Consider the following 18,439-nt stretch of genomic DNA (forward strand, 5'->3'; position numbering starts at 1 on the left):
TTTTTTTAGAAACTTTCGCTAACAGATGTCAACACCACATCACATGTCAATTCCGACACGTCATAATTCACAGTAGTCAGCTGGCTCTCTCGTCCATGACACAGAGCTGTACTGAGCCACATGAGCTACAACTGCCCTGAAGCTTTGTGCAGTCACTACCAAATGATTTGAGACAGAGGAGAGGAGAAATTAGTATAAATAGAAAAGAAGTGACACAGTAACAGGGCTTTACTATTAGATTTGTGTTTAGTAAAACTTGTAGCACTAAATTCAAATATTTATAGGCACAATCACAGTCAGCTTTTTAATGCCTCAATACAACTGATCCAGACCAATCCGAAGAAAAAAAAAAACAGTATAACAAGCAAACAAAGTAAAATAAACAAAGCAACACAGGATACACAATTCAAATGAAATATGTTTATGCACAAGCAAGCACTGAAAAATATAAAAAATGTGATTTGATATTTGATAAAGGATATTATATATCTTTAAGATCTTAAATAGCATTATTTTTTTCAGTTTCCATTGAGTTACCAGCATCAACAGTAGACACAGCTGATCACATTATAAACCAATATATATGACACGGTTTATAACATTCATTATTCATTAGAAAAACTTCATGCTTGACAAATCTTGAAATGTTTCTAGTAGTTAGTGAAAATTCAAATATGAAATGAATGAGACTTTCATGCAGGGCTGTACAGTGCAACATATAATATGGTGCACATTCTAAGGAAAAAAAATCGGTTTGCTTGATGAATAAATTTACCAAAGCATGCGTGCAACAGTTTTTTATGTGCATGAGACAGAGCCGTTTGTTTGTGTGAAGTGAGAGTTTGTTGCGTCTAGCAACGCTCTGCTTCCATTACATTCCCAAATATATTTGCGCAGCAAAAGCAACTGTAGTAAAGTTTGATTAAAGTTTGACACATTTGAGCGATAAAGAAACATGCATGAATGAGTAAAAGCACAGAACGCTATTAAGCACAATAAGCTGCGAAAAATAACTTAATGCGGTACTTGCATGGTGACTCAAGCTTTGTTTTTACTTTCACAAAGCAACGCAACTGTCCACTCTCTATTTTACTATTTTCTGATAGGGGGATGTTTGATGAAAAGATCCTTTAAACCAAAATATGTATGCTTTCGCATTCAAACACACTGAAGCCTCGTCTTCGCTCTTTACATATGCATATGACGTAGACATTTAGGGAAGTTATAATCGATCGAGGCGTTTTAGGCAGGTCTGGATCAGTATTCTCTGCTATATAGAGTAAATTGTTTTGAGGGAGACTATAAGTTTTGTAACTTTGCAACTTTGCAGATTGTATACATGCACAAACAGATACATAACACACTTAAAGAAAAGGAAAACATTTAAAGAATCATATGACCCCTTTAAAGTATAATAGTGGAACATATAGCACAGTTTAAAATAATTCTAGGGAAAATGCAATATGCAAAAGAAAAATGGGCTCTGACTTTTGAGACTTTTATGAGATTTAATGAGATTTATGATTGTTCTCGAACAAGGTAACAGGTGTTTTATACATGTGGTATAATTGTGTGTTAATAGTATTGATAAGTATTACATTTACCAGTATGAAATGAATACCAATTAATGAAAGCGAAACCAATGCTTTATGAGGTGTAATTTTTTTTACTAGATACAATTTACTGAGGTAAAGAATATGCTTATCAATAATTAATTTTGTTATATTACGTTTGCCCAGAAGGCCTAACTAACGAAAGCAGAACTAATGATGGCTGAAAGCCATAAAATCCAGGTTTTCTCAGTTGGATTTGGAAAGGAATAAAACAGCAGCCAATCGCAGTGTGAAAGCGAACAGCATGACATGACAACTACATCGCTCACATTATTATCAATTAGGCTGTTCAATGCAAGAGTGATAAGACATACAAGAGTTTTTATTCTGTTTTATTATATATACTTTCACAGGTTTTGAGTGGATGACAGTTGCAATGGTGAGCTCATATAATTTTACTGAGCATGCTCATAATTTTCTCTAAATTTTGTGAGAAAAGCTAGGGTTTTGAGCAGGTAACAACTCTGTTTGAAAGCTGCATTACGATATTCATGTGGAGCTGAAAATAAAGAATGAAATAAATGACTCTGAACAAAACCAAATGCTTTAACGTTGAAATAAAAATTGCTCTTTTAAGTTGTAAAAACCACAAAGCATATTTCAGATCCTAGTTAACAACTTCCACTCATTCAACCCATAAAACTCCAGGAACAAATTGACTTGATACCCGACGATAGCAGCCATTAGAATGTGACACTCCATGGCAAAGAAGAAAAGCATTCAGTCACACTGCCAGAGGCCAGATCTTGTCATTGTTAGTTTGTCACTGCTGCTTGGTCGCCAGGACTCAAGGCCTTCACTTCAGGTATGACAGGGACACAAAGAGCTCATTATCGGGTTTAGGCATTGCCTGTGCCCCCTATGAAGTTTATAACTTGTCTGGATCTGCCTCTTTCTATTTGCCTCTAATCTATAGACAGGAAGAAAAAGCTTTGTCTAGTTTCTGGTCACATTCAATTGGATTCTCTCTCCACCGACAATATCAACACAGAATTTTTTTTTTTTTTCAAAATCCCCAGGTTATAATCCTAAATGTAGTAGTCTGTGGGGCCTATATGTATACTGCTGCACAGAAGTTTCAGCTTGTCATTTATCAGTAAAGGACAATAATAGAGGCACAGCGAGCAGCATGGCAGTCGTGTCTTCCTCCTTTGGCAAATCCGTGATAAATGACTTAGAGGAGGATGATTTTTCATAAGATGGTTATGCTCTATAACTGTTCTCATGGGCTGATACTGAGGTTCATCGAACACCTTTGAACATTTCAGATCTCTTCCCCAGTCAACATAAGAATAAAAAGGAAATATATAACAAGTTTTTATATATTGTTTCTTAAAGCAGTATTAATGCTCATGTTGGAAGGGCATCTTGCTGTTTTAACAGTCACTTTAAGACTAGCATAAACAAGGCCTTCTTCAACTCCTGCTGTGCAACAGTTTAGCCGAGCAAATTATTGAAGCACCAGGGATGCTCAGTAACTAGCATCATAAGCCACATTAATAATAATTTGCAACAATAATAAACAACTTTGCTCATGAAAATTTCCACTGTGTATCAGAAGAGACTTTTATAAATAAAAGACAACTGTTAGCTGGTCATTAATAAAAAAATATACACTACCATTTAAAAGTTTTTGGTTGGTAAGATTTTTGAATTGTTTTGAAAGAATTCTCTTATACTCAACAAGGTTGTGTTTATTTGGTGAAAAATTCTATAATAATGTGAAGTATTATTACAATAAAAAAAAAAAAATGTAATACATTTTAATACACGTATTTAATAGAGCCGTATAATGAAGATAATTATAGTGAAATGGATAGTGAATACGGCAGTTTTCAGGATCATTCTCATTAAATTGTCCATTTGTTGAGAGTGACTCAATATGAAGGCACATTAATTGTCAGTTCTCACCAATTCTTCCCATCTGTATTGTCAACAGAAGTGTTTATAACTGAGAAGAGCAATATTTTTTGTTGTAATAGGAACTTTATCTGCAATAAAACATATTCTAACTAAATAAACTTTCTGCCATTAAAAACATTTTCTGTCACACCTCTATGTGTGCATTCACCAATTTGAGTACCACATTAAAGAAATGCCAATTAATGCACCATGGGAAAACGTTAAATGAATTTGATACAGATACACATTTGAGTTGATCAACACTGTCTCCTGTTTCTTTATGAAATCAGCTATATTTATCAGCTATAAACATGACAGTCCCTTCTGCTGGCCTTCTGTCGTCTGTTTTCTGTTCCTAACATAAAAGTGAACATAAATTAAGACTTTTTTGGGTTTTTTTGTTGCTACAATAACAAATAAATCACACAAAATAAGGTAACAATTTAAGTCCAGACATTGTCACAGAGGTAAGTGGACCCTGTCCAAAAGGTTTGGATTGGTACCTCTCGATCTGCACATGGACTAAACTCAAGGGCAATGTGTTGCTGCTTATCTGTCTGCCTGGTAAGTAAGAGATCTTATCTTCCGCTTGCAATGACATTGAAGACCCATGCTTTAATCAATAAAAAACAATTCTTTGTAGATCTGTGGCTCTGATTAGCGTCCTCCTAATCCTATCGCCTTTTTTGTTATCCATTATGGTGGCATGGTGGGGTGCTATAAAGGATGTCGTTATCACTGGTTATGAGTTTAGCACTGATGTAAAGCTGGCAATGTGATTGGCCGAATGGAGACTTCCTCTGGCTCTTCTAATTGCAAATCCACTTGGGTCCAGGCTGATACATTTCATCGCCTTGGCAACACTGAAGGTAGTGAACCTGGTAAAGGGGGAAGTATATTCTCAGGAGAGGAAATTACTGCTTTCCATATTGTGGCTGGACAGAGGCAGAAGGGCCAGTAGGCAACGCTGAAAAACCTGTCCTAAGACATCTGCTCTAAATCTGTCGTACAACAGATAGCAAGCTAAATAAAGAAAAAACACTTTAAGTGGAATGAGCATGTGACATCCTAGAACCTAATGCATGCTATTTCACATATGAAATGTGATCGTTGTGGTTCGTCATTTATGCCCACTGGACCTGACTCAAAGTTGTAAATATGTCCTTTGAGGGCAATAATGTGATGAATCTGTGTGCAAGGATACGTGAAATGCAAATGCTCAAGGGTGCAGAAATAGGGGTGAGAAAACATGCTGCAAAGTCTTGAGCATGCATGCACAGTATCGAGATGAAACAGGGATCAGCAAACAGAAAATCTGTGTTAAATCGGCCAGTCAGCTCACCAGATGAATCATCATCTAAATAACGTAACCTCCATCTTTACTGGGGACAAAGGACAGAAAAGACGAATGGTTCAATGTTTTTCTGACCAATTGCTAAGCACATAATCAATGTAAAAGCAGAAATTGAGACCATCTTGAGATCTCCATTTCAGTGATTACATGCTCAATGTACTGTAGCTTCCTCTTCCTGTTCTAAGCCACAACAACACTAGCACTAACTAGCCACAGCACTAACTGAGAACAGCCATATAAATCTATGTTTTTAAATGAGTTATTAAATTAGTTAGCAAATCACTTTTTGTTTGGCAATGCATTTACAGTATGTGACGGTGGCAAGCACGTTTGCCTAAACTTCACTGACTTTTCCCACATGTAAACGAGAAAATAATTTGTTGTGATTTTTCATTTTTTCAATTATAAGGCCCTCAACAATTTCACAGCACAGCAATCACACAATAATGAACTTCCAGAAGCAATTAAAAGGCTCCTCCTGCTACAAAGCCATCATGTGAGGCAAACGCCTATGTGGACTAATCACGGTGTGCTTCAGAGGAGCTGGTGGATTAGGTGTTTTCTTTTTTGGTAATACAAAAGCAGAAATCCTCTAATAAAAGCACTGTTGAGTGTGTCCCTATGCCAGTTCCTGTAATTCAGCCTAAATTGCACTGGAAATTATTGTAGCCGGCAAGTTGCCAAGGAAACATGAAATTAACTTTACAGAACTTACAAAACAACATCACAGCTGACTTCACAAGTAGAGTTGGGGAAGAAAAAGAAAAAAATTATATGAGATATTTTTAGCTACATTTTTTTACAGTCATTTCTTTAGAAAAAATATTTTCAGTTTATTGTAGCATTGGTCAGTGCACACTCTATTTCTTTTCAACCAAGCTGCACAAAGCACTGATGTCCAGTAATACTGAATGAGAAACAAGTTAGTAATGTATTATATCACAGTTCTGAATCACAAGGATAAAGAATAGCAATGTTATTGTATCATGACAGATGTCAATATAGCATTGTATTGCCAAATCACACCAACAGTCATCTTTATTTATTCACGAGAATATCACGTGAGCATCTAAATCTCTAAACCTCTTCTATGATACAGACTAACGTCCTGGTTGCGTATGCAACCCACCGTATCCTGAAGGAGGGAACGGAGGACGTAGTCGACAGTCGACTGAATGGGGATCGCGCTAGAGAGCCTACCATCTTCGATTACTATTGAACGAGCCAATGGAATTTGGCGTGCGTGATTTGCATCACACACTCCGCCCCCGCGGCGCGGGTATGAGTACGGAAGTGGATGCACGCACTAGTTGCTTTTCGCTGAGGAGCCGTGAGTAACCCGGGGTCAGCGGTGGTCCAGCGGTAGTGGCAAGGGGACTACGTCCTCCGTTCCCTCCTTCAGGGAACGGTGGATTGCATACGCAACCAGGACGTTCCCTTTCAGTCGATAACGTCAGACGTAGTCAAAGGTCGACTGAATGGGGATAACCTTTGAAAACGCCACTAACGCTGCCACCTTCCAGTGCCTAAACCAAAGCCTCCTGATGCCCCCGCAAATTTAAGGCGGGGAAGGACAGGGCTTAGGCCAGGGAAGTCACTGCTGTTCCTACAGGACCACTGGGAAAGCGTTCCCCATACATTGGAAGGAAGGGACGCTGCGGAAGCCATATCCAACCCAGAGGGAGGTAACGTGGAAAATACACATATGAACTGGGCGGAAACCGGGCAGTCTAACATATGGAATGTCACTGGGGTGGCTCCAGCCTAAGACGGGGGGAGACACACCGGACAGTGACGGCAGAGAGACTCTGCCAAGGGAAGACACGGGCTCACCGCAGGGAGCCGTATCGTGGAAGAATACACATATGGGGTCGCCGTAGGGACCGCAACATATGGACCCAGCCTAACACAGGTTCCACACTGCTTACGAGTGGTAGGCCTAACACCAGACGTTCCGCACGTCCGATGTCGGAGGATTGTGGAGGAACTCAATAGGGTTCAATTTTAAGGGAACTCAACTGGAGTAGAAAGGCGCACGTATCCAGTCCATAGGAGGGGAATGGCGCAGCAAGCCGACACTTGAACCGGGCTCACGGTGAAACTGGCTTCATGAGAAGAGAGCCCACGGGAAGCAGCGGTTCAACTAGGTGTCGTCCAGCCCCCAACTCTAGAATCTGTTTTAGCAAAGCATATCGTCAACGCCCAGGCGGAGCACTTTACACTCATAATAGAGGAGCTCAACACCTAAGTGGACATGTTGCATCTTGGATTTTTACCGAAATGAAGGCAAGCACTAGTGCGACTTGCATGGACACAGCCTTCCCTCTCTGCTGAATTCCAACAGATATTTGTAGAGCTGGTCTGAGGTCTATGGCTTGCGTTCTGTACACGTCCAAGCGAACGGACAGAGAAGCCAGGGCTGGATCTGCCTCCTCCAGGGCAGCGCTTGCAGGCTCACCACCTGCTTCTATTAGGGGAGAGGTAGGAACCTTGGGCACGGGTCTCAGCTTGTGAGAGTTAGCCGGCCCAGACTCCAGGCACAATACGTTGAACGAAAGCGAGCAAGTCCCTACCCTCTAGTAGAGACCACGCGAGGAGGAGAACTGATATAACAGAATTTTTAACTCACTGCCTGCAGTGGCTCAGGGGCAGTCTCTGCAGTGCAGGGACAAGGCCCAAGAGGATAAAGAGGGACGCAAGGATTTACAAGACCTTGCTCCTCAGGAACCTGACGATCAGAACGTGCTTCTGCACACTTCTGCAACACGATGAGCGTCGTTTAAACACCGAGGCAACATCATTTTGAGGGTGAAGGAAAACAGCCTACTCCAACCCATCACTACCTGCAGTGGCTCAGGGGCAACATCATTTTGAGGGTGAAGGAAAACAGCCTACTCCAACCCATCACTACCTGCAGTGGCTCAGGGGCAGTCTCTGCAGTGCAGGGACAAGGCCCAAGAGGATAAAGAGGGACGCAAGGATTTACAAGACCTTGCTCCTCAGGAACCTGACGATCAGAACGTGCTTCTGCACACTTCTGCAACACGATGAGCGTCGTTTAAACACCGAGGCAACATCATTTTGAGGGTGAAGGAAAACAGCCTACTCCAACCCATCACTACCTGCAGTGGCTCAGGGGCAGTCTCTGCAGTGCAGGGACAAGGCCCAAGAGGATAAAGAGGGACGCAAGGATTTACAAGACCTTGCTCCTCAGGAACCTGATGATCAGAACGTGCTTCTGCACACTTCTGCAACACGATGAGCGTCGTTTAAACACCGAGGCAACATCATTTTGAGGGTGAAGGAAAACAGCCTACTCCAACCCATTTTGCAGGAAAGAGAGCACTGAAGTGTTCGAAAGCTTTCAGGATCTCCTCTGGAGGGCAGACTCAACGACTAGGTTCCACTTCTAAAGGCGTAAGCACGCTACCCATTTCTAGGGGGTGCTCGCAGAAGTGATGGTAACTATCACATGTCCCTGTGATAGCCACCTGAACCTCCGCGTTCAGATGTAAGACCACCTGGAATCTCCGGGGGAAGAACGCGGGTGCCATCGTGCCCCGTCCCTGAAAGAGTTTTCAGGGGAAGTCAGGAAGGCTGTCGATGGGAACCAGGTCTAGTTGGGCAAATAAGGGGCAACTATGAAGACCTGTTCCTCTCCTGACTTGGCACGTAGGTGCAAGCGACGGGCGCAAAAAGATTTCAAACAAGTTAAAATAGCCATTTTGAGAGCGTATGAGTTAGTACCAGAGGCTTATCGTCAGCGTTTTCATGGTTATAGAAGACTTGAAAGGCAAACATATGTTGAGTTTGCTCGGGAAAAATAAATTACGTTTACTAGGTGGTGTCAGTCTCAGAAAGTAGAAACCTTGAACCAGTTGAGGGAGTTAATTCTTGTGGAAGAATTTAAAAACTGTGTACCAGCGTCTGTCTCTACTTATTTGAATGAACAGAAGGCTCTTACATTAGCTAATGCAGCTGTGTTGGCTGATGAATTTGTTCTGACCCACCGAGTTTCTTTTCCTGATAGAGGTTCAGGTGAGCCGAATAGAAAGTCATTCCGAAATCGTTGGATGCCTCTAGTGAGTACATCAAATACAATCCCAAGTGTGCCCCCTGTCAGTCAGAAATTTTCATCAGAGAAGGGTAAGGTGATTTGTTTTTACTGTCACAAAGCAGGACATAAGATATCTGAATGTAACGCTTTGAAGAAGTCTGCTAAGCCAGTTGGGTTGGTTGGACGTGAACCGCTGGAGAGTTATGTTTACCAACAGAATCCTGAGATTGAAAAGGGAATCTCAAAACAGGTAGATGTCGGAGATAATTATTCGGAGTATGCTCCATTCATTTCTACCGGCATAGTGTCTTTGCCAGGGCAAGAGGGAGAAGTTTCTTTGAAGATCTTGAGAGACACTGGCGCTTCTCAGTCGTTTTTGCTAGAGGGAGTTCTCCCACTCTCAGGTCAGACTGCGACCGGGAAGGATGTATTAATTAGGGGGATAGAAATGACCTTCTTAAAAGTTCCTTTACACAGGGTACACCTTGCCTCTGATATTGTAAATGGAGATGTGATTGTTGGAGTACGATCTTCCCTTCCTGTACCAGGGGTGTCTTTTATTTTGGGTAACGATCTTGCTCAGGGAAATGTCTGGGGAACATTAAAACCTGTACCATCAACTGTTGTAGTCTCCTCACCTATGCTTACAGATGTTCCTGATGAGTGTGGTTTGAAATTTCCCCACGTGTTTCCTTCCTGTGCTGTCACCCGAGCTAGGGGAAGACAACTTGAAGTTGAACGACAGAGTGAAGGTGAAATTTATTTATATCCTGATGGTGAAATAACCATGGAGGAACAGCTATCCATTCAGTCTGAGGATGATGTAGAACGAGGTAATATTTCAGACTCAGCTGTTTTTTTTTCAGAAGAGTTTGCCTCTGGGGAGACGGCAGTTTCGGAGAAATTTCTATCTTCCATTTTCCATGTTTCTAGAGAGGACCTGATTCGAGAACAGTTAGCTGATGTAACGCTTAAGCCTTTGTTCTCGGTGGTTTGTGTCGAGGGGGATGTTGAGACTCGGTTACCCTCTTGCTACTTCCTGAAAGATGAATTGTTGCTCAGACGGTGGGTCAGTGAATCTGAGCCCATTACTAAGGTTTATGTTCAAGTGATAGTTCCTTTTAAATTTAGGCAGTCTGCGATCGCGTTAGCACATGATGGAATGGCTGGACATATGGGAGTAAGGAAAACGTATGATCGATTGCAACGCAGGTTCTTCTGGCCTGGTTTGAAAAGGGACGTGGCAAGGTTTATTAGAACTTGTCGAAAGATTTCATCAGACCTTAAAGTCATTGCTGCGATCCTACTGTGTGGAGCTTGGTTCTGATTGGGAGGAGGGGCTGCCTTGGTTGCTTATGGGAGTGAGAGAGGTTACTCAGGAAAGCATTGGATTTAGTCCAAATGATCTGGTATTCGGTCATGAAGTTCGTGGTCCTATTGCGGTTTTAGCTGACAATTGGAGTCCTTCTGAACCCTCCAAAAATGTTTTGGACTTTGTGAGCGGTTTCCGATATCGGTTACATGAGGCTCGAGCTATTGCTCAGAGGAAACTGGGGAAGTCACAGAGTAAGATGGAGAGGTTGTTTAACAAATGAGCAGTGGCTCGGAAATTTAAGGTTGGGGACCAGGTACTAGCTTTGTTGCCGCTTGTAAATAATCCTTTTCAAGCCCGTTTTGCAGGTCCCTATCCGGTTCTCAAATGTCTTTCTGGACAGAATTATCTTTTGGAAACCCCAGAACGACGTAAGGGAGTACAGGTTTGCCACATAAACCTTTTGAAGCCTTACTTTCCTTCTGGATCTTCTGTGGGGTTAGTGGCCATTGTGCCTGCTGATTCTTCACAGTTGAGCGTGGAAAGAACTCCATTTTCGGAGACATCCTCCTTGAATTGCATGAGGGATGATTCCATACATTTTCCTTCTCGAGGGGTTGTCGAGGGACGGTTGAATAATTCCAAGATGTATTCAAACTTGGTTTTTCATTTACCTCATCTATCTCCCTCTGAGAAACGCGACATTCTTCAGCTAGTGGAGTTTTTTCCTCAGTTGTTTTCGGATGTGCCCACTTGCACTACAGTGATTGAACATGATATTGATGTGGGTTCTGCTTCACCAATTAAGCAGCATGCGTATAGGGTAAACCCTGTGAAGCGGGACTTATTGAAAAAGGAAGTGACTTACTTATTAGATCACAACTTGGCTGAGCCCAGCTTTAGTGCCTGGAGTTCCCCCTGTCTTCTTGTAAATAAGCCTGACGGATCCTACCGATTTTGCACCGACTATCGTAAGCTTAATTCCATAACTAAGCCTGACTGTTATCCTTTACCCCGCATCGATGATTGCGTGGATAGAGTGGGGGCTGCAAAATTTGTGAGCAAGTTCGATCTCTTGAAAGGATATTGGCAGGTTCCATTAACCGATAGAGCAAGGGAACTGTCTGCATTCGTAACACCTGATAACTTCCTGCAATATCGTGTGATGCCGTTTGGGGTTCGAAATGCTCCCGCTACCTTCCAACGCCTCATAAATAAGGTGTTGTGTGGATTACCTGACTGTGACGCTTATTTGGACGATGTGGTTCTGTACAGTTCCTCTTGGTCGGATCACCTAGTCCAAATAAGGGAGTTGTTTGTTCGCTTGTCTGACGCTTCTTTAACTTTAAAATTAGCAAAGTGCGAATTTGGGAAAGCTACGGTTACCTATTTAGGGAAAATAGTAGGAAACGGACATGTTCGCCCCATCGAAGCTAAGATTGAGTCCATCTGTGATTTTCCAGTGCCGACAAATCGCAAGGAGTTGCGCAGGTTTCTGGGAATGGCCGGATATTATCGGGGGTTTTGCCCAAATTTTGCCTCTATTGTATCACCTTTGACTGATCTCATAAGCCCAAGAGTATCCCTTAATTGGACTACAGCTGCCCAACAGGCATTTGAGGGAGCCAAAGCACTGTTGGCTAGTGCTCCTGTGCTTGTTGCACCCGATTTCTCCCAGCCTTTTTGTTTAGCTGTTGATGCCAGTGATACTGGAGCCGGAGCTGTTCTCCTACAGAAAAGTCAAGATGAAATAGACCACCCAGTCTGTTATTTTTCAAAAAAGTTCAACGTCCATCAGCGAGTTTACTCTGTGGTTGAAAAGGAGACACTTGCTCTTATCTTGGCCATCCAACATTTTGAAATTTATCTGGGATCGTCCACAAGTCCAATTGTGGTTTACACCGATCATAATCCTTTGGTGTTTTTACACAGAATGAAGGATCGTAATCAAAGGTTAATGCGGTGGAGTCTCTTCTTACAGCCATTTTTCCTTGACATTAAACACATCCGGGGCACGGAAAATGTCATCGCTGATGCCTTATCTCGAGCATGAGTATATAATGTGTTGTGTTTTTCCCTTTTTCTCCCTTCTCTTTCTATCTTGTTTTCCTAGGGCCCAGGAAGCAGGAACCAGGAACCGAGTGGAGTGGGATAAACCGTGTTGTTGTGTTGTTGTTGTTTTTTGTTGCATTCCTTAGCTTAGAGGAATACTTTTTGTGAGGGAGGTGTTACGCCCGCCTGGTTGCCTCTACTGGCTCTGCTACACAGTGCAGGCGTTAGTTGAGCAACAGGTGTATTCCGTCCCTAATTAACTCCTTATATGGAGTAGTATAAAGATCTGTGATTGGGGAGTGAGCGGTCTCTCTTAGTCTCAGCTCTTAGTCTCAGCTCGCGGCTCTGAGGCTCGGTCTCTCTTGGGAGCTGAGCTCTCTCACGTTTTTTTTGTTTTCTCTCCCACCTTATTTCTTCTGGGTATTTGTTTGTTCTCCCATCTTTATTGTTAGTGCCAGATATTGTTTATCTTGTGTAGAAACGCGCGTGTATTTATTTTTCCCCTAGACATTGATTTTTCTGATTAGTTAATAATTGTTTTGTTTGGTTTGTCAATAAATTGGTTTATTGTTCAAGTGTTTGTGGTTTGCCTCTTTTATGTTGCGGTCTACGAGCCAGCCGTAACACAGGAGCATTGCTCAACACAACATGTGAAGATCACCGGGCTTCAGGAGCATTTTCTGCTATGCACTTGAGTGTGATAAGTTCACTGAGCTTCAGGAGCATTCATGCTCAACACCTGAGTGTGATAAACTCACTGAGCTTCAGGAGCATTTCTGCTCAACACTTGAACGCGAAGAACTTCACTGAGCAACAGGAGCATTTCTGCTCAGCACTGCGTGTGATGAATTCACTGAGCTACAGGAGCATTTCTGCTCAACACCTGAGTGTGATGAACTCGCTGAGCTACAGGAGCATTGCTGCTCAACACTTGAGTGCGATGCTTCATTGCTGCTTCACTGAGTTTCAGGAGCATTTCTGCTCAACATGAAGTGTGATGATTTCACTGACTTGAGCAGGCGCAAGGCGACCATGAGTCGCAGTCGCTTTTAGAAGGCTCACTGGGGTTAAACGCATTTCTGCAGCCCCTGGGGCAGCTGAGAGCCAGTGTTTGTCCAAGGGTAGTCTGCTCGGTTTATACAAACACTGGCAGGAAGACGAAACCGGAGGGACAACTGAGCGGCCCCGGAATGGTCATGACCCAGCTGGACCCAGGGGATGGAGTCTCCACTTGCCCTGACTATAACTGTCGTGAGGCTCGATGGCGGCACGATTGAGTAAAGCGGGAAGAGTGGAACAAAGCGTCCTCAGAAGCTTCTGACTCCAAGGAGGAGGTGAGGGGTGAGTTGTGACATGCAAGGGAAGCTTGCGCAACGGTCGCAATGTCTAACAACTCGAGGCACGAATGCCCGTGTAGTCGAGGGTCGCCCAGGCCCCCGTTAAAACACGCCCTTTGTACATGGCCCCTCTGTTGAAGAGGGTTTGGCAGCAGACCAGGATGAACTATAGTCACACAGGGTGAGCTGCTCTGCCACGGTCACCTCGGGACTCAATCATGAAGCTAGCGCTGAAGCGGTCACATATGGAGGAAGCCAAAGGCTGCAACTACCATATACCCCAGGAGCCTCTGAAAGTTCTTTCAGTGGGACCCTTTCTCACTTCAACACCAGCTGAACACATTCTCATTGGAGAGACGTGTTAGACCGAGTCCATCACCAAAACTGAAAAAGAGATACTCAGCCCGTGGGCGAGATTACTCTCTTCCAGTTGACCTGAAGACCCAACAGGCTCTGGGGCACTCGAGATGAAGGACACTGTACTGATACTCCACCCTTACACGCAACACACAGGATGGCCTGTGGTGCGGAAGGTAGAGATCTGAAGCACATGTCTTTCAGGTCGGAGCTGCAGACCAATCTTGTGCCAAGATGGTCACGACCCACCACCTAGTAGCACGAAGAACGAGTTTACAACTGGCCTTCGTACCGGCTGGAGGAGCGGCTATATCAAATCCTTCGCCAGCAGGATAAGATAAGCACGCACAAGTCAGGAGCACTGCTCAACACTCGGTGTGATGAATACCACTGAATTTTCAGGAGCACGTCTGCTCAACACCTAATGTGATGATTATCACTGACTTGAGCGGGGTAGCCGAGCCTGAGGTGGGGCAGCAAAGTAGAGATAGTGGTGTTAGTGTGCAGTGCAACACTTACCTGTCTCCACTAGCGGCAGGGGGACGTGGAAGGCGGATGACCGGGTCCTCGAACGCCCCAAGCTGCCTGCTGGTGACCAAGGGAAGCTGGGGGATGTAAAGCTATTACAGGGTCACACCGCCAGACTGGTCCACTTGGGACCCAGGAATAGAAAATTTGCTCTTTTTCTGAATATGTGGGTACCGCTGACCCAGTTTTTATAGGGGCCAGCGGCGGAACAAACACACACATAACAAAAAACTCCAGCCGGCCCTCCAACCAGCCAGAGGGAGTGGATCGGCGACCACTCCACGAGCAACTCCTCCATCCCTGAAAGCCTGTCCAGGTTCAGCATTTTCTTTTGCGCTGATGCTTACCACCTGGCTTGGCAGCGCCTGGAGCAGGCTGGGCGCCCCTTCCGCGGCTCCTGGGTGAAGGCTTCTGCGGTGGTCCGGCGGGAGCTGAGGCGGCTGCGGGCGGACGTGAAGGCAGCAGCGTCCCTCCGAGGCAGGATGTGCCGGATGGCCTCCGTCTGTTTCTGGGCTGTAGAGAACTGTTCGGCAAAGTTCTACACAGCGTCGCCGAATAACCCAACCTGGGAAATGGGAGAATCCAGGAACCGAACCTTGTCCGCTTCTCTCATATCGGCCAGGTTGAGCCAGAGATGGCGCTCCTGGACCACTAGTGTGGACATCGCCGAACCGACCGCGCGAGCTGAAACCTTTGTCGCCCGGAGTGCGAGGTCAGTTGCAGTGCGGAGCTCACCCATGAGCTCACGGTCGGGACATGTTCATGAGTGCCTGGGCCTGGTGGACCTGGAGCAACGCCATGGCATGCAGAGAGGAAGCGGCTTGCCCACAAGCTTTGTAAGCCTTGCCCGTAAGAGCGGACGAGAACTTACAGGCTTTAGAGGGGTGACGAGGATCACCTCTCCAGGAAGCGGCCGCCGTTGGGCATAGCTGCATCGCAACAGCCCGCTCCACTGGAGGGATAGCCTCGTAACCCTTCACCGCTCCCCCATCAAGGGTAGTGAGGGGGGAGGAGCCACTCAGGAGGTTTCTGGCAGAGAAAGGTGCCATCCATGCCCTCGTAAGCTCCTCATGCACTTCAGGAAAGAAAGGAACCGGGGCGGCGGACTGAGAACCAGTAAGGCCCGCCCCGATATACCAATCATCCAACCGAGACGGCTCGGGACACGGTGGAGGGTTCCACACGAGCCCTACCGCCTCGGCGGCCTTTTTCAGCATAGCTGACATTTCTGGATCTGGCTCGGGCAACACTGGTCTACCAGAGGGAGGCAGTGCAGCCGAGTCATCATCTCCAGAGTTCAGCTCCCCCTCCGATGCTGAGATTGACATGGTATCCCCTGGAGGGGCCCCAAATGACACGGCTGGCCTGTCAATTACAGAGGGACCAGCGGGATCAATGGGGAGCTCCACCGGTTGCGGTGCTAAAGAGGAGTGAGGTGGGGACTGCACCAACGCTTTTGACGAAGGCGAGTCTAGATCTCAACACAGAGATGGCCATGCTCCCGTAGTGAGAACATGACTCATCCACGAAAGCTGCCTCGGCATGCTGTAAGCCCAAACATGCGACACAACTTTCGTGACCGTCAGAGGGGGATAGCGCCAGACCGCACCCAGAAACGCACGGATGGAATGGCATCTTGAAAAAGACGCACTCACACCCGTGATGCTCTTTTAGGAAATGGGACCGTCACCAGTGCCAGAGCACACAGGGAATGACCGCGGCAAACACTGAATAGTCTCTCAACCAACAGTGAAGCATTCACTTCTCGCCCTCTAACCAACCGTCAACACACAAACAAACAATAGAAATTTGATGCTGATAAAACAGCAGTTGAGAGCTGAGAAGCTCGCGATCACCGCTGCACCACGCTGTAGAACACCAACACTGGAGAGGTCTTCCCGCAAGAACACCGACACACTCGCTCGTTGAATACAACAGCACTCTTCAGAGACATCAAAGACGAACGGCTCCGAAGCGAAAGGCAACTAGTGCGTGCATCCACTTCCGTATTTATACCCGCCAGTGAATTTGAACTAGAGATTAACCAATAGGCTTGCCTGGATATACATAAAATATTCCTTGGAAAGAAATGATTAAGTAGCAGACAGTAGCAGTAAGATTATGTGTCTTACCAGTGTTTTGGTCCATGTACTCTTGTGAGGTATGTTGATTCTGATGGACCCATTCCCCGTTACATTTGAAGAAGATCTGCAGGGCAGGAGTTGCACGGCAGCGTAGCTTGATTGGGTTGTTTTTGATTATGTAAGCATCCTCAGGCTCTTGCAGGAAGTGGGGTAATGTCCCACCAACTGATGACAGGGAATCAGAAAGGGTATCACTGACAGCTCCTGTGAAATCAATGAAAGCATGCAAGAAATGAGCACATTACTCCAGCACATTTATTCAGAATTTAAACTTATAAAATCTTAATTTTAGGACCATTTTTTGATTAATTAACATCCCAGACACATTATTTATATGTGTGCCTAGTACTTACAATTATTTGATGAAAAATAATGTCATAATCTTATCTGAATGTGGTCTGCATTTCAAACGGCTTCAGGTTTGTAAATATGGTGCTTTTTCCTCTGGGGAATGTTCTTAGCTTCCCATTGATTTTAAACTGTGTGCCAAAGAGACAATTCCACTAAAACAATTCGAGCCATTTTCTACTTTAAAAACGCATTAGGTTTCCCTGAGTGCTTTTGTGATGAAAAGAATAAAAGAATTAGCGATGGAAGAGGGGGCGACTGATTGCTTTGTGTTTGGCTGATGAGCTAAAATGCACCTCGGTGCAGAAGAAAGTGAGAAAGCTTTTGCTTAGGCCAAGTGTTTTTTTTCTTTTTTTTTCTTTCTGCTACAATTCTCTTTAGAGGGAGGAAGAATTAAAACTGTAAAAAAACAATATAGAAGAAGAAAAATAAACAGGTTAAGGGGTGTTGAGGATAGAGGGAAGAAAACAAGATTTTATGTAGAGATCTTTTACATCCATGCTATTGTAATAATAGTAATTGCACACGCATCCCTTGGACTCTGGAATAAAACTCGCCGCTTTCGGCTGTAAACCGTTGAATACTGTAAAGTCTGTCAGATGCGTATAGTCCCATGAAAGCCAATAAACAAGCAGCTAATTCAACTCTGCCCACTGAAATCTAATAGTCTTTCAATCTATACCACCTCCCACATTTGCTGTCATTTGAAATGGATAATTTAGGCAAACACACACACACTGGGTTTCCATTTTTTTATGGGGACTTTCCATAGACATAATGATTTTTATACTGTGCAAACCAGGGTTCTGAACCAGTACAAGGAAACAAAAAAAACAGAAACTAAAGAAATTTTAACTGGAACAAACAAAAGCGAAAATGAAATCAATTTTAAACATTATAAACAGAAACACGTTGCCATCCTTCTGGGTTCCTCACAACATAGGGAATACCTGAACCACACACATACACACCACACTTACAGTATGTTTTGTGAAGAGCAGTTAAGATACATACTATTTCAGATTCTCTTTTATTACTTTAGATCAGAGGTCTTCAATCCTGCTCCTAGAGGGCCACTGTCCTGCAGAGTTTAGTTCCAACCTGCTTCAGCACACCTGCCTTTGTATAGTCAAGCGATCCTGAAGAGCTTGTTGAGCTGATTCAGGTGTGTTTGATTAGGGTTGGAACTAAACTCTGCAGGACAGTGGCCCTCCAGGAGCAGGATTGAAGACCTCTGCTTTAGATACTGCAAGAGAACAGATTTTTAAGAAATTAATGCTTTTATTCACCAAAGATGCATTAAATTGATCAAAAGTGACAGTAAAGACATTTATAATGTTACTAAAGATTTAAATTTCAAATAAATGCTGTTCCTCTGAACTTTCTATTCAAAGAATCCTGAAGAAAAAAAATGTTTCCACAAAAATATTTGGCA

At 44.1% G+C, this 18,439-nt stretch overlaps 1 protein-coding gene across 3 annotated transcripts in view; it reads right to left on the reverse strand.

Annotated features, from left to right (window-relative positions):
* unc5db (unc-5 netrin receptor Db) overlaps window positions 1-18,439 on the reverse strand; it is a 247,011-nt gene that overhangs the window by 73,513 nt on the left and 155,059 nt on the right. For all 3 annotated transcript variants that reach the window (XM_077240897.1, XM_077240896.1, XM_077240895.1), the window contains exon 2: window positions 16,645-16,860. In XM_077240897.1, the coding sequence (XP_077097012.1) occupies window positions 16,645-16,860 (216 nt within the window). The remainder of the gene's footprint in view (window positions 1-16,644; window positions 16,861-18,439) is intronic.

This window comes from Siphateles boraxobius, unplaced genomic scaffold (genome assembly GCF_051911475.1).
Source record: "Siphateles boraxobius isolate OS27281-9 unplaced genomic scaffold, OSU_SipBor_1 24, whole genome shotgun sequence".
Lineage (NCBI taxonomy): Eukaryota > Metazoa > Chordata > Actinopteri > Cypriniformes > Leuciscidae > Siphateles > Siphateles boraxobius.